Raw genomic sequence first — 14,987 nt, 5'->3', positions numbered from 1 at the left:
TTAATACACTGAGTAGGTTTGTCATAGCTTTTCTTCCAAGGGGCAATTGTCTGAATATCATAGCTGCAGTCACTGTCTGCAGTGATTTCGGAGCCCAAGAGAATAAAATCTGCCACTGTTTCCACTTTTTCACCATGTGTTTGCCATGAAGTGATGGGACAGGATGCCATGATCTTCTTTTTTTGAACGTTGAGTTTTTAAACTTTTTCACTGTCCTCTGTCACCCTCATCAAGAGGCTTGATAGTTCCTCTTCACTTTCTGCCATATGGGTGGTGTCATCTGCATATCTGAGGTTGTTGATATTTCTTCTGGCAGTCTTGATTCCGGCTTGTGATTCATCCAGCCCAGCATTTTACATGATGTACTCTGCATAGAACTTAAATAAAAAGGGTGACAATATACAGCCTTGACGTACTTGTTTCCCAATTTGGAACCAGTCCGTTATTCTATATCCAGTTCTAAATGTTGCTTCTTAACCTGCATATAGGTTTCTCAGGCAGGTAAGGTGGTCAGGTATTCCCATCTTTTCAAGAATTTTCCACAGTTTGTTGTGATCCACACAGTCAAAGACTTCAGCATAATCAATGAAGCAGAAGTAGGTGTTTTTCTGGAATTCCCTTGCTTTCTCTGTAATCCAATGGATGTCGGCAATTTGATCTCTGGTTCCTCTGCCTTTTCTAAATCCAGCTTGTACATCTGGAAGTCCTTGGTTCACATACTGTTGAAGCCTAGCTTGAAGGATTTTGAGCATTACTTTGCTGGCATGTGAAATGAGCACAGTTGTACAGTACAGTGTACAGTTGAACACTCTTTGGCATTGCCTATTTCTTTGGGATTGGAATAAAAACTGACCTTTTCCAGTCTTGTGGCCATTGCTGAGTTTTCCAAATTTGCTGGTATATTGAGCAGCATTTTCACAGTATCATCTTTTAGGATTTGAAATAGCTCAGCTGAAATTCCATTATCTCTACTAGCTTTGTTCGTAGTGATGCTTCCTAAGGCCCCCTTGATTTCACAGTCCAGGATGTCTAGCTCTAGATGAGTGATCACATCATCATGGTTATTTGGGTCATGAAGATCTTTTTTGTATATTTCTGTGTATTCTTGCCACCTCTTTTTAAATCTTCTGCTGCTTTTAGATCCATACAATTTTTGTCCTTTATTGTACCCATCTTTGGCATGAAATATTCCCTTGGTATCTCTAATTTTCTTGAAGAGATCTGTGGTATTTCCCATTCTGTTGTTTTCTTCTATTTCTTTGCATTGTTCATTTAAGAAATCTTTTTTTTTTAATCTCTCCTTGCTATTCTCTGGAACTCTGCATTCAGCTGGGCATATCTTTCCCTTTCTCTTTGCCTTTCACTTCTTTTCTCAGCTGTTTTAAGGACTCCTCAAACAACCACTTTCCTTTTTTGCAGTTCTCTTTCTTTGGGATGGTTTTAGTTACTGCCTCCTCTACAATGTTATGAACCTCCATCCACAGTTCTTCAGGCGTTCTGTCAGATCTAATCCCTTGAATAATCTATTTTTCACTTCCACTGTCTAATCATAAGGGATTTGATTTAGGTCATCCCTGAATGGTCTGGTGGTTTTACCTACTTTCTTCAATTTAAGTCTGCATGTTGCAATAAGGAGGTCGTGATCTGAGCCATAGTCAGCTCCCAGTCTTGTTTTTGCTGACTGTATAGAGCTTCTCCATCTTTGGCTGCAAAGAACATAATCAGTCTTTTTTCAGTATTGACCATCTGGTGATGTCCATGTGTAGAGTTATCTCTTGTGTTGTTGGAAGAGGGTGTTTGCTATGACCAGTGTGTTCTCTTGGCAAACCTCTGTTAGCCTTTGCCCTGCTTCATTTTGTACTTCAAGGCCAAACTTGCCTGTTACTCCAGGTATCTCTTGATTTCCTACTTTTGCATTCTAGTTCCCTGTTGTGAAAAGGACATTTTTTTTGGTGTTCTAGAGGGTCTTGTAGGTCTTCATGTAACTGTTCAACTTCAGCTTCTTCGACATTAGTGTTTGAGGCATAGACTTGGAGTACTGTGTTGCTGAATTGTGTGCTTTGGAAATGAACTAAGTTCATTCTGTCATTTTTGACATTGCACTTAAATACTAGGGCATTTCGAGCTCTTTTGTTGACTATGACGGCTACTCCATTTCTTCTCAGGGATTCTTGGCCACAGTAGTAGATAAAATGGTCATCTGAATTAAATTCACCTATTCCTGTCCATTTTTGTTCACTGATTCCTAATATGTTGAGGTTTACTCTTGCCATCTCCTGCTTGTGAAAGTCGCTCAGTCATGTCCAACTCTTTGTGACCCCCTGGACTATACAGTCAGTGAAATCCTCCAGGCCAGAATACTGGAGTGGCTAGCATTTCTCTTATCCAGGGGATCTTCCCAACCCAGGGATGGAACTCAGGTCTCCTGCATTGTGGGCAGATTGTTTACCAGCTGAACTACCAGGGAAGCCCTGGTTGACCATGTGCAATTTACCCTGATTCATTGACCTAACATTCTAAATACCTATGCAATCTTCACAGCATCAGAGTTTACTTTCTCCAACAGACACATCTACAGTGGAGCATCATTTCCACTTTGGTCCAGCCTCTATCCTTTCTGGAACTATTTCTTCCCTCTTTGCACAGTAGCATATTAGACACCTACTGACCTGGAGGGCTCATCATCCGGTGTTATGTCTTTTTGCCTTTTCATACTGTTCATGGGGTTCTCCGGGCAAGAAGTGGTTTGCAGTTCCCTTCTCCAGTGAACCATGTTTGTCAAAACTCTCTACCATGACTCATCTGTCAAAAATCTATTAAATATTTGTTTGAAATTCAAACGCCTGTGTCATCTTGTGGAGAAGGCAACGGCAACCCACTCCAGTACTCTTGCCTGGAAAATCCCATGGACGGAGGAGCCTGAAGTCCATGGGGTTGCCAAGAGTTGGGCACAACTGAGCGACTTCACTTTCACTTTTCACTTCCATGCATTGGAGCAGGAAAGAGCAACCCACTCCAGTATTTTTGCCTGGAGAATCCCAGGGATGATGGAGCCTAGTAGGCTGCTGTCTGTGGGGTCGCACAGAGTTGGACACGACTAAAGCGACTTAGCAGCAGCAGCATGTCATCTTGAAGATTATTTCTACTGTTCATTTTTTCTCTTTCCCATAACTCACATTGTCCTGTTTTATTGCTTGAGTGTTATGTTTTGCTTGTATAATGGACATTTTTGAGGATATGTTGCAGAAACCCTGGGTTCTGTTATCTTCTGAAAAATATTGGGTTTTGTTCTGTCACACAGTTAAGTTACTGACAGGTCACCTGGAGCTTGGGGAGGCTTTGTTTTATACTTCCTTTAGGCAAAGACTTTAAATTTTACTGTTAGTCTTAGGGCAGCTTCCTTAGTTCTAGAATATAGTTGTGTGTTTTTTCCCTAAGAAGTAGCCCTTCTCCAATTTTAATTGAAAGCACAAACTGTTTTCCGAGTCATCTAATTATGTGAAACTTAAACTCCAAACTCTTCTTTGTTTTGCAGCAGGCAGCTATTGAAATCTCTGTTTAGTTCATTTAGTGTCTAGTGCTTACTTTCCTCTAGATTCTCACACATAGGGTTTTCTGAGGTTTTCTCCCTCAATTTCCAGTTGTTTTCGAAGCAGGGGGTTCTGTGCTCTGATAACTCAGTCTATTATGAGTTCAGCTTTCTGACTGAGGTCTTGCTATTCTTCCATAATGCTGGGGACTGCATCTGGTTAAAAGTGGTGTAAATGTAGATCTCTTCAAGGGTTGAATCCATTCCAAATTCTCTTGCTTTTCAGTACTCTTCAATGCCTGTATTAAATACTTGATTTCTTTATTTTGTTCACAGCTTATCATGGTTATATATGGGTGGGTTAGTGCAATATGAGCCCCTTTGCATTACTGTGCCTGGAATGCCACCTCTTTATTTTTTGTAACATTTACTTCAGATGGTTAATATATTTCTCATTATGACTTTATTAGATCATTTTTATATCTATTCATAGATATGAAGAGAAAGCTACTAAAGACTTGGAAAGATACAATAAGCAAATCCAGAGAGCCATTGAACAGGAGTCACAAGTATTAAAAGATGGCAAAAAAAGGATGAAACCCACCAGTGTTTGGCATTTGGCACAGAAGCACAAGTTGAAAACTTCGCTATCTAACCAGCCAAAACTTGATGAGATCTTTCAGGCCCAAACTGAAAAAAAAAAGAACCAAAACATTAAAATAGTTCAGGTCTCCTTCTCTATGGAAAACTTAAAAAAGAATTTTGATACACAGAAGAAATTTGACTTAGAAGAAAAGGATGAATTTTGCTTGATCCACAATCTCAAGTTTCCTGACGCATGGCTAATTACATCCAAAACAGAGATAATGTTGTTAAATCCATACAGAGTGGAAGAAGCTCTGCTATTTAAAAGACTTCTTGAGAATCACAAACTTCCTGCAGAGCCACTGGAAAAACCAATTATATTAACAGAGAGGTATGGTGAAGTAATATTTTTTTTTACTCTTAAAAACATTTACTAATTGAAATTGAAGGTGAAAGGTTGGATTCCCTAGTATGGAAAAGTGATATTTATTTAAAGAAATTATATAATTTGATTTCTAATATTTAGTAGAATTAATTGCTTTTAAATAATTTTAGACTATTCTAGATAGTTTATTTCTGCACTTAATAAATAGTAAGCTCAGTCCCCCACCACCCGTACATTAGTAACTTCCCCAGGGTAATTCTGACATTGGATTGCCGTGGCACTTTTCATTGTGTAGTCTGTTTTAACATTTCAGACATATACCAACATAGAATTATACAGTAATTGCCTTTATCAATAGTTACCAAGATTTTCCCACATTTCCTCTGTCTGTCCTTGACATTTATATATGCATATGTATGTTTTTCCTTTTGTTAAAGAATTTAAAAGAATTCCCACCTAAAAGAGTTTTCGGTGTATCGCTAAAGTGGCCATTTTCTTACTTAGCTACAATGCCTATTTTCATACCCTGCTGCTGCTAAGTCGCTTCAGTCGTGTCTGACTGTGTGTGACCCCATAGATGACAGCCCACCAGGCTCCCCCATCCCTGGGATTCTCCAGGCAAGAACACTGGAGTGGGTCGCAATTTCCTTCTCCAATGCATAAAGTGAAAAGTGAAAGTGAAGTCGCTCAGTCATGTCCAACTCTTTGCAACCCCATGGCCTGCAGCCTACCAGGCTCCTCCATCCATGGGATTTTCCAGGCAGGAGTACTGGAGTGGGTCACCATTTCATACCCTACACAATACTAATTCATTGGAATTGTTTCTCATTGTCTCAAAATGTGTTTCTGTATTTTTTATATTAATTTACATCTAACCCAGGTCCAGCCATTGCATTTTGTTATATATTTTAAATCTTTTCTAATATCATACCATTAACTCATTGTGGATACTTAGTCGCTTACTTGTTAGAATATCCCGTCTCTATTGGTCTGTCTTGTTTCCTTGTGGTGATGTTTAACTTGTTTTTCCCTCTCCCATTTTTAAATGGATATTAGTTCAGGAGGATTGAATAGATTTAGATTATACTTTCTGGTAAGACTGCTTAATAGGTGATGCTATGTGCTTCATATTCCATCACATCAAAAGGCACTCATCACTGGGTTCAGGGAAGCCTGGCGTGCTGCAGTCCATGGGGTCACAGAGTTGGAAACAACTGAGCGACTGAACTGAAATGAGCTACTGACAACCTGACATTCCACCTTAAAGTTCCTGGTTAACTTTTCTATAATGGTTTTATCCACTGATGATTATTGCCTGCACTAATATTATTATAGATTATAACATGGGGTATTTCCTGTTCATATCCTACATGAGCAAATTGTTTTTTCTTAAAACAAATAGCTATTAACTAAAATACTAACATTTCACTTTTTTATACTTAAGATTTCTTTTTTTAGCCTTACATAGGTAGAAGTAGTTATGATAAAGGAGGTAACCTAAAATTTAAAAGATGTGAGTTTGTTTTGTAGGACAAAGTTCTGTATCAGAATGTACAGAAATAAAACTCATTTTAAAAATGTGTTCAGACCGTTGTGTTAGTACAAACACTTCCTCCAGAAACAAAAACAGGGCTAGAAACAGAAAAACATTTGATAAAGCTGTCTTTGAGTATAAAATTTCAAATACATTCTAGCTCTTTTTAAGGGAAGAGAGAGAAAAGTACTGTCAAATTTTTTAACTGTTTTAATTAAACCTAAGGGTGTATTAATTTTTTAAAATTCTTCCTTTGACAAATTCCTAAGCCAGTTTAAAGAGAATACTGCAGTAGTAATCACAGTAACTAAAGTCCAATGTCTTTCACAGTATTCTCTTTAAACTGGCTTGGGAAATTGTGAAAGGAAGAATTTAAAAGAATTAATACACCCTTAGGTTTAATTAAAACAGTTACAAAATTTGACAGTACTTTTCTCTCTCTTCCCTTAAGAGCTAGAGTGTATTTGAAATTTTATATTTGATTGCTTTTCTAAATGATGTTTGTAAATTTTCATTTATATCAAAAATCTTTTTGTGCTTGTACGAATTACAGGTTTTTAAAAATATTTATGATTTCTGTTATAATACATTAAAACTATTAAAATACAGTACATAGATTAAAAATTACATTAAAATTATTATTTGGGTCCATACAACCTGAGAATAGTCTTTCATATTTGAATAGCAGCAAAACTTCATCCAAAATTGTTTTCCCCTTTCTTCTGAAATGTAACATCCCCGTCATAATCAGTTTTTAAAAACTAAGTCATAAATAGGATAATTATGTGTTGGACTATTTTTGCATCAGATTTCTAATGCAGGTTGTATCGTTTATCTCTCAACAGAATAATTTAGAGATCTATAAAATACAAAGTAAGAGCTCAATAATAATCAGAAAAATGGCTAATATTTATTGCACTCTTACTGTATGATAGGAACTTCCCTAAGCTTTTTGCTTTCGTGATCTCACCTTCACAATAGCCTACTGAGAGGTATCCATATTCTGAAACAAGTACGGAAGCGTCAGGTACCTCACCAGGGTTCATGCAGTCAGTATGTAAGCGGCGTGTGTGAGACTCCAGTCTTGACAGAACTGTGGGTCCTGCCCCACTGCTTTCTGAACTGTGTCATCCCCACCTCCACTGCACCACTGCCAGCTCTAAGGCTGATCTTCTGAATCCTGGGCTGCACCAGACACAGCGCCTCTGCTCTATGGCCAGAGTTCTCTCTGCGGTATCTGCTCTGCTCAGCCTTTCAGAGGTGATAAGCAAAGACATTATTCATTTACTTTTTCGAGGAGTTCAGGATTTTAATGAACAAGTAGCAGCTTATCCTGCACCAGATAGAATGTGGAACAGTGCCTTACACACCTACCATATGGTGGGTGTCAACAGACGTTATTGTGTATAACATGTTTTGAAGCACCCTGAGCAGGCCTAAAACCAATATGAAAGGTTAATTTCTGCCCTAGATAATCTTTCACCACCTCAAAATTTTGTTTAATGCTTTTACCACTCAGAACCATGTCATAGGCCACCTTTGGCAAACATATCATGCCTATAGTATACAGGAGGAATCTCTCCAAAGTCCTGAATTATTAAATTTTTAAGTTCCTGGGAGAAAAGGTTACATGCTTATCTTCTTCTTATTGAAGAAGCCTTGACTAACGACAGAATATCATGCAAGGTGGACTGCATCAATAACTTGACAGTATATTGTGTCTGTGTAAATTAAGGTATAAAGTGGCATTATTTATAAATAAAGTTTTCATTTGTATTATATCGAAAGCACTTTTTAAATTTCACATTTAGTTTGTAAAGTTGCAGAAGATAGAAACTGGCTTTTGTGTCTGTTCTTCCTTTCTGTACTCTGTATGTGGTAGGTCTATGAAGTATTGAAGTAAAGTTGCTCAGTCGTGTCTGACTCTTTGCGGCCCACCCCATGGACTGTAGCCTACAAGGCTTCTCCCATGGGATTTTCCAGGCAAGAGTACTGGAGTGGATTGCCATTTCCTTCTCCAGAGGATCTTCCCCAGCCAAGAATTGAACCCAGGTCTCCCGCACTGTAGGCAGACGCTTTACCGTCTGAGCCACTAGGGAAGTCCTCTATGAAGTATTAAACAAACGTAAAAGCAGTAAAGTTTCTCACAGGGCTTCTTACACCGTTGTATTTTGGTTACTGATAATAACACTTTTTAAAGGACCTTCAGATTAACTTTTTTCCATAAATTCTCTTATTTCACTTTAAATATTTAAGAAGTTAAAGGGCCATAATTTCTTTTTCAGTCTTTTTAATGGATCCCATTATTTAGAGATTTTACAGAAAATGACAGCAGGTGACCAGAGATACAGTGGACCAATTTACCTGTCCGATCCTCGTCTTACAGCAAATGGTTTCAAGATAAAATTGACACCAGGTATGATACTGTGGTTTAATATTTCCCGAGTCAGAAAAATAAATCTTGTTCCAAAAGTTACTTTTAGGTTTCACAGTTTACAGATATGATGGTATGGTTTTGTCTTACCAAAAGTATGTCAGATGTATAAAAACCATGTATTTCCAAAAGGTCACTTCTGCCTGAAACAAGCAAGTTTGGCATATCTTTCAGTCCATTGCTTTATGTTTAGCATTTTCATAACTAACTAGCAACTATAATTTTTGCCATTCTTTGTCACAACATGCATACTGCCTGCTGTGTCTAACTAAATTATTAAATACTCCTTAGCTGATGAAGCAGAAATAAACATGTAGAATACTGGAATCAGCTAACAAAATTGGACATCTCTTTTTCTTTTCTAAAATGATTTACTTGTTTTCCCAATGAGGTGTCTAACATCAGCAGTCTTACTGTTTGGAGAGTGAATGATTTGCTTCCATGGCTTTGCTATCAGTTCAGTTCAGTCGCTGAGTCGTTGTCTGACTCTTTGCAGCCCCATGGACTGCAGTACGCCAGGGTTCCCTGTCCATCACCAACTCCTGGAGTTTACCACTCAAGCCCATGTCCATCAAGTCAGTGATGCCATCCAACCGTCTCATCCTCTGTCGTCCCCTTCTCTTCCTGCCTTCAATCTTTCCCAGCATCAGGGTCTTTTTCAATGAGTCAGTTGTTCGCATCAGTTGGACAAAGTACGGGAGCTTCAACTTCAGCATCAGTCCTTCCAGTAAATATTCAGGGTTGATTTCCTTTAGGATGGACTGATCTGATCTCCTTGCAGCCCAAGAGACTCTTCAAGAGTCTTCTCCAACACCACATTTCAAAAGCATCAATTCTGTGACGCTCAGCTTTATGGTTCCAGGCTTTGCTGTAAAGCCTGTTATAACACTGTTTGTTTACTGGAAATTCACCAGGTGAGGAGAAAAAGGAAAATTCATCTGGCTAGGAGACTTCAGTTTTCCTGGCTGGCCTCTTCTCTGTTCTTTGATAGTTTCCATACATAACTGCCTCTGCCCTATCTACCCCTGCTTCCCAGGTGGCGCTAGTGGTAAGGAGCCCATCTGCAAAAGCAGGCCAGTCTTGTCCTGTTACTTTGCCTTCTGTCTGGTATCAAGAGGCACAAAGGTTCCAGGACGAGTGATTCCACTGTCCCCTGGCCCACTCGCCCCCTAAACTTCCCATGCTCAAAGTGTAATTATTATGTGCATGACACTAGTCTGTAAGTATTACATGTATTAATTTATTTGATCTTTCTAAAGGCCTATGGTTCAGTTACTGTGCACATTTTTTACAGTTAGAAACATCAAGGCAGGAGAAATTTAGTTTGCTTAAGTATACAGAATTAATGATAGAACCAGAATATGAACCCAAGCAATCTGCCTTTAGGGAGGTGGGAGGGGGGTTCAGGATGGGGAACACATGTAAATCCATGGCTGACTCATGTCAATGCATGGCAAAAACCACTACAATATTGTAAAGTAATTAGCCTCCAACTAATAAAAAAAAATGGGAAAAGAAAAATCTAGCTCTTAATTTATGTTGATTTCCTATTAAAATTGACATATTTTCTTCATGAAGATCAGTTAGCATAGTACATGCCAGTGGTATGTGTTTAGATTTTCTCTTCTCTTCCCATTCTTCAGCGCCTCCTTTCTGATTTGAACTGACTTACACTCATTTTTTGGGGAAACAGTGGAAACAGTGTCAGACTTTGTTTTTTTGGGCTCCAAAGTCACAGCAGATGGTGATTGCAGCCATGAAGTTAAAAGACGCTTACTCCTTGGAAGGAAAGTTATGACCAACCTAGACAGCATATTAAAAAGCAGAGACATTACTTTGCCAACAAGGTCCGTCTAGTCAAGGCTATGGTTTTTCCAGTGGTCATGTATGGATGTGAGAGTTGGACTGTGAAGAAAGCTGAGCACCAAAGAATTGATGCTTTTGAACTGTGGTATTGGGGAAGACTCTTGAGAGTCTTGGACTGCAAGGAGATCCAAACAGTCCATCCTAAAGGAGATCAGTCCTGGGTGTTCATTGGAAGGACTGATGCTGAAGCTGAAACTCCAATACTTTGGCCACCTCATGCGAAGAGTTGACTCATTGGAAAAGACCCTGATGCTGGGAGGGATTGGGGGCAGGAGGAGAAGGGGACAACAGAGGATGAGATGGCTGGATGGCATCACCGACTCAATGGACGTGAGTTTGAGTAAACTCCGGGAGTTGGTGATGGACAGGGAGGCCTGGCATGCTGCAATTCATGGGGTCGCAAAGAGTCAGACATGACTGAGTGACTGAACTGAACTGACCACTCATTTTTTAGGTCCTCCTAGAAATCTTTTTTCCTCAGGGCTTCTGACATTTAAAAATTTATTTGAAGTATGAATCAAGGAGTTTATGTATGTGTGTAGCAAGATATTTTTTTCTTAGTCTATTTTCCTAAATAACTTTGTGGTATTGGTGGCAAGTACTTTTTTTTTCATGAAAAATGTTATCACAGCAGTTTTTGTTTAAGTTGGGATAATTAGCCTGTCTGTTTCAGGTACATGTTTGTTTTTGAGTTACCCAATAAGTTTCTATTTCAGGGATGCATTCAGCTCTTAACTTGTAGATAGTTTTTAAGTCCTGTAAATGTGGGGTACTTTGCATAGCACCAAAGATATAAAAATGAATAAGCTAGTCATCTGCAAGCTGACTTGATCTGGGTGGAATTTACTCAGATTATCATCAGCATTGTTTCTCTTCTCTGTAACAGATCAAGGTAAAAATATTCATGTTTCCTTTCTTCATTTTTTTTTAGCTGTTTTTTTCTTCATTATCTTTTGTCATTTTTTTTTTTTTTTTTTAAGACTATTTCTCAGTCTTTTAGTGAGTTTTACTATATTGGACTAACTTTTGATCAGCAGTTTGCCAGTTGCCGGAAAACATCTTTACATAAAAGCACTTGAAAGAGAGGAAGAATACATAAGGCTTTAAGGAAAAAGATTCTTAATGTGACCTTAAAGAAATTTGATTGTTAATGAAAATAGCTTTTGTTCTGTATCAGTAAGAATTACCCATTTTGGGAACTGCAAGCTTGTCAGACCAGACCTTATTAAAGTATTTTCAGAAAATTGGGAAGCATTTCACAGAATTTTATGAACACTTCTTGAACATGATTCTAAATGTCTCTCTAAGTTTTTCTTATCTATATTCTGCAAACACAGAGATTAACATATTGTTCAATTTCCTCATTTGTTCCCATATACTTTATACCTGGGCTTCTCTGGTGACTTAAGATGGTAAAAGAATCCATGTGCAATGCAGGAGACCTGGGTTCAATCCCTGGGTTGGGAAGATCCCCTGGAGGAGGGCATGGGAACCCACTCCAGTATTCTTGCCTGGAGAATCCCCATGGACAGAAGAGCCTGGTGGGTTACAGTCCATGGGGTTGTAAAAAGTCAGACACAACTGAGCGGCTAAGCACATAGCAATTTTTACCCATATCCACAAAATTTTCCTGCATTCATGTAGTAAGTATTAGATGTTTCAGTCTAACCGTACTGCAAATAATATAGAACTAGCAATAATGAAAAGTCTCTTGACTGATAAATTTTACTATCTGTATATATATAAAAAGGTGTTTACTGGAATATTCTGCTACTTCCTCTTTGCCTATCTAATCCCTGTTTCAAGTCCCATTTAAGTTCAGTTGGTTGCTCAGACTCTCATTTTGTCTCCCTTTACTGAACTCTGTATTTTATCCCTGAACACTTGATTATGTATCTTCTTATATTGTTCTCCAGTTGTTTCCTGGGAGGAACATTAGGATGCGCACTCTGTTTATTGTACCACCAGTGCATCTGCCATTCAGGTCAAGGAACTAGTCTGTAAATGGCAGGTTAGGAATGGGTTCATTGACATCTCAGGACCTGAAACTCTTCAAGCTACATCACTCCTCTTTTAAAATTTTCCCTTTGATAAGCTTATCCAACATCGGACTATCTCTTTTTCTTTACCTATAGGTAACATCTTGTGGTCTGCAATTTTAAGAATACTGTTACACAGATAGAGCCAAAAAACCCAGATCTTTGCTATTTTCTAAAAATCAAAATGTGTTCTAAAGCTAAATTTGTTGCTTGGGAATGCATGTTGTTAATGTTCTTTTACCCCATTATAGATCCACTGATGTTGCTAATTTTTAACCACTAAATTAGTTAAAGAAGTTCAAATAATAGATATGTCAGATTTAAACATTATTCTAAAAACTAAGCATTAGTGTTTCATTTCCTCACACTGCTAATATATTAATAAGTTACTACAGTGGTAATCATTCTGCAGCTTATGTGTCTATTTATCAACACTTTGTGCGCCTTAAACTTACACAATGTTATATGTCAAACATCTAAATAAAGCTGGAAAAAAAACTATATTTTTATAATAACTTGTAAGATAAACTAATCTTCAAGATAATTCAGGCTTTTAGATACTAAACCAGTAGGACAGAATTTGAATAGCAACAGTTGTTAAAACATTTAAGCCAGTTTTATTTTAATAAATATCATGGGACTCCATTTTCTCTCCAAAGTAAGAAATGTTCTAAACAAATGTAGGGAACAGAACAATAATATCTGAGATTAAATGATATAAAGTACATGTGGTTTCTTTGAGCACTTATGACTTAATGTGAATGTGAAATCCTATGGGAAATTATTATTTGTTCTTCAACTAGGGAACAAACTTTTTCCGACAATATTAGATTCTAATGAATGTTTACCAAATATTTTAACAGTGATTTTTTTTTTTCTTAGACATTTTCTGGAATACAGTTTAAACAAAATTTAACTATATGTGGTTTTATTTTTTATTTTTTTCTTTTAGGAGTTTCCATTGCTGAAAACTACTTGGAAATAGAAGGAATGGCTAATTGCCTTCCATTCTATGGAGTGATGGATTTAAAAGAAATCCTTAATGCTATATTAAACAAAAATGCAAAGGAAGTTTATGAATGTAGACCTCGCAAAGTGATAAGTTATTTAGAGGTATGTATTATTAGCTTATGTATATTGGCTAGATTTTAAGATACTTAATTCTTTCTTAATAGTAAATGATTTCAAAATCCTATAAGGTTTGTTATCTGTTTACAAGAGGAAAAGCTGCTTAAATGTCACCTGGAGGAAACTTTCCCTAACCATACTCTCTTTGTCACATTACTCAGTTTAATTTTGTGCAATTACTTGCTGATATTTTGTCTTTTTTTAAAAAATTTATTTATTTTTAATTGGAGGATAATTGCTTTACAATGTTGTGTTGGTTTCTGCCATACATCAACATGAATGAGTCATAGGTATACATATACTCCCTCCCTCATGAGCCTCCCTCCCATTTCCCACCCCATTCCACCCCTCTAGCTTGTTTAGGTTATCTTTTTATCTTTCTGCTTCTCTGCACTAGAATATCAGTTTCAGAAGAGCAAAGTGTTAGTTGCCCAGTCCTGCCCGATTCTTTGCGACCCCATGGACTACAGCCCCCCAGGCTCTTTTGTCCATGAAATTTTCCAGGCAAGGATACTGGAGTGGGTTGCCATTTCCTTCTCCAGGGGATCTTCCCAACCCAGGGATCGAACCCGGGTCTGCTGCACTGCAGGCAGATTCCTTACCAACTGAGCTACAAGGGAAGACCAGAAGAGCAAAGATGTTGCTTTTCTTGTTCTCTGCTGTATTTGTAGAACCTACAACAGTGACTAGCACATAATTGTTGTGTTGAGTGAGTGAATAATTAAAGAATATAATCAATCTTCAGTCTTCCTATTTGCCAGTAAAAACCTGTTTTCTGCTTCAGGTATGTGACAGTAAAACATGCGGCTTTCTCTCCACAGGGAGAAGCAGTACGTCTGTCTAGACAATTACCCATGTACTTATCAAAAGAGGACATCCGAGATATTATCTACAGAATGAAGCACCAGTTTAGAAATGAAATTAAAGGGTGTGTTCATGGTCGCCCATTTTTTCATCATTTAACCCATCTTCCAGAAGCTACATAATTATGTTTAAGAAAATTTGTTACTATTGAAGTCAATAGGATCATAAAATAATGAATCAGGTTTAAACTATCTGTGTACTATCATCTGTTAAATGGTTGTTTTGTAAATAAGGAATCACTGGCCTGTTTGTATATTGAAAATTTTTTTTAAACTATAAAAAATTAATAAACTAATATAGACTATTAATTCATTTTATTCTCAAGAACCAACCTTCATAATAACTATTGGTTATAAACTCTAAATTGAAAAATACTTAACTGTTCTTGTGTGGTTGATTGACTCAGTCCAGTGAGTCAGCTGTTCTCATCAGATGATTCCAGTACTTTGGTCATCTGATTCAAAGGGCTGACTCATTGGAAAAGTCCCTGATGCTGGGAAAGATTGAGGGCAGGAGAAGAGGGCATCAGAGGAGGGGATGCCTGGATGCTGTCACCGATGCAGTGGACATGGACTGGGCAAACTTCGGGAGATGGTGAGGGACAGGGAGGCCTGGTGTGCTAC

The 14,987-nt window shown here is 37.8% G+C and overlaps 1 protein-coding gene across 5 annotated transcripts in view; it reads left to right on the top strand.

Moving 5' to 3' along the window:
• PMS1 (PMS1 homolog 1, mismatch repair system component) overlaps positions 1-14,660 on the top strand; it is a 115,587-nt gene extending 100,927 nt beyond the window's left edge. For 2 of the 5 annotated variants that reach the window (XM_061135445.1, XM_061135443.1), the window contains exons 10-13: positions 4,023-4,505; positions 8,319-8,449; positions 13,325-13,485; positions 14,322-14,660. In XM_061135445.1, the coding sequence (XP_060991428.1) occupies positions 4,023-4,505; positions 8,319-8,449; positions 13,325-13,485; positions 14,322-14,486 (940 nt within the window). In that variant the 3' untranslated portion in view covers positions 14,487-14,660. Of the gene's footprint in view, positions 1-4,022; positions 4,506-8,318; positions 8,450-13,324; positions 13,486-14,321 lie in introns of those variants that run through there. The other 3 variants (XM_061135444.1, XR_009691771.1, XM_061135446.1) reach the window with 3 other exon arrangements.
• Positions 14,661-14,987: the final 327 nt, after the last annotated feature.

Source organism: Dama dama, chromosome 33 (genome assembly GCF_033118175.1).
Source record: "Dama dama isolate Ldn47 chromosome 33, ASM3311817v1, whole genome shotgun sequence".
Classification (NCBI taxonomy): Eukaryota; Metazoa; Chordata; class Mammalia; order Artiodactyla; family Cervidae; genus Dama; species Dama dama.
The sequence above is the reverse complement of the archived record's forward strand: the minus strand, read 5'-3'. Positions and strand labels throughout refer to the sequence as shown.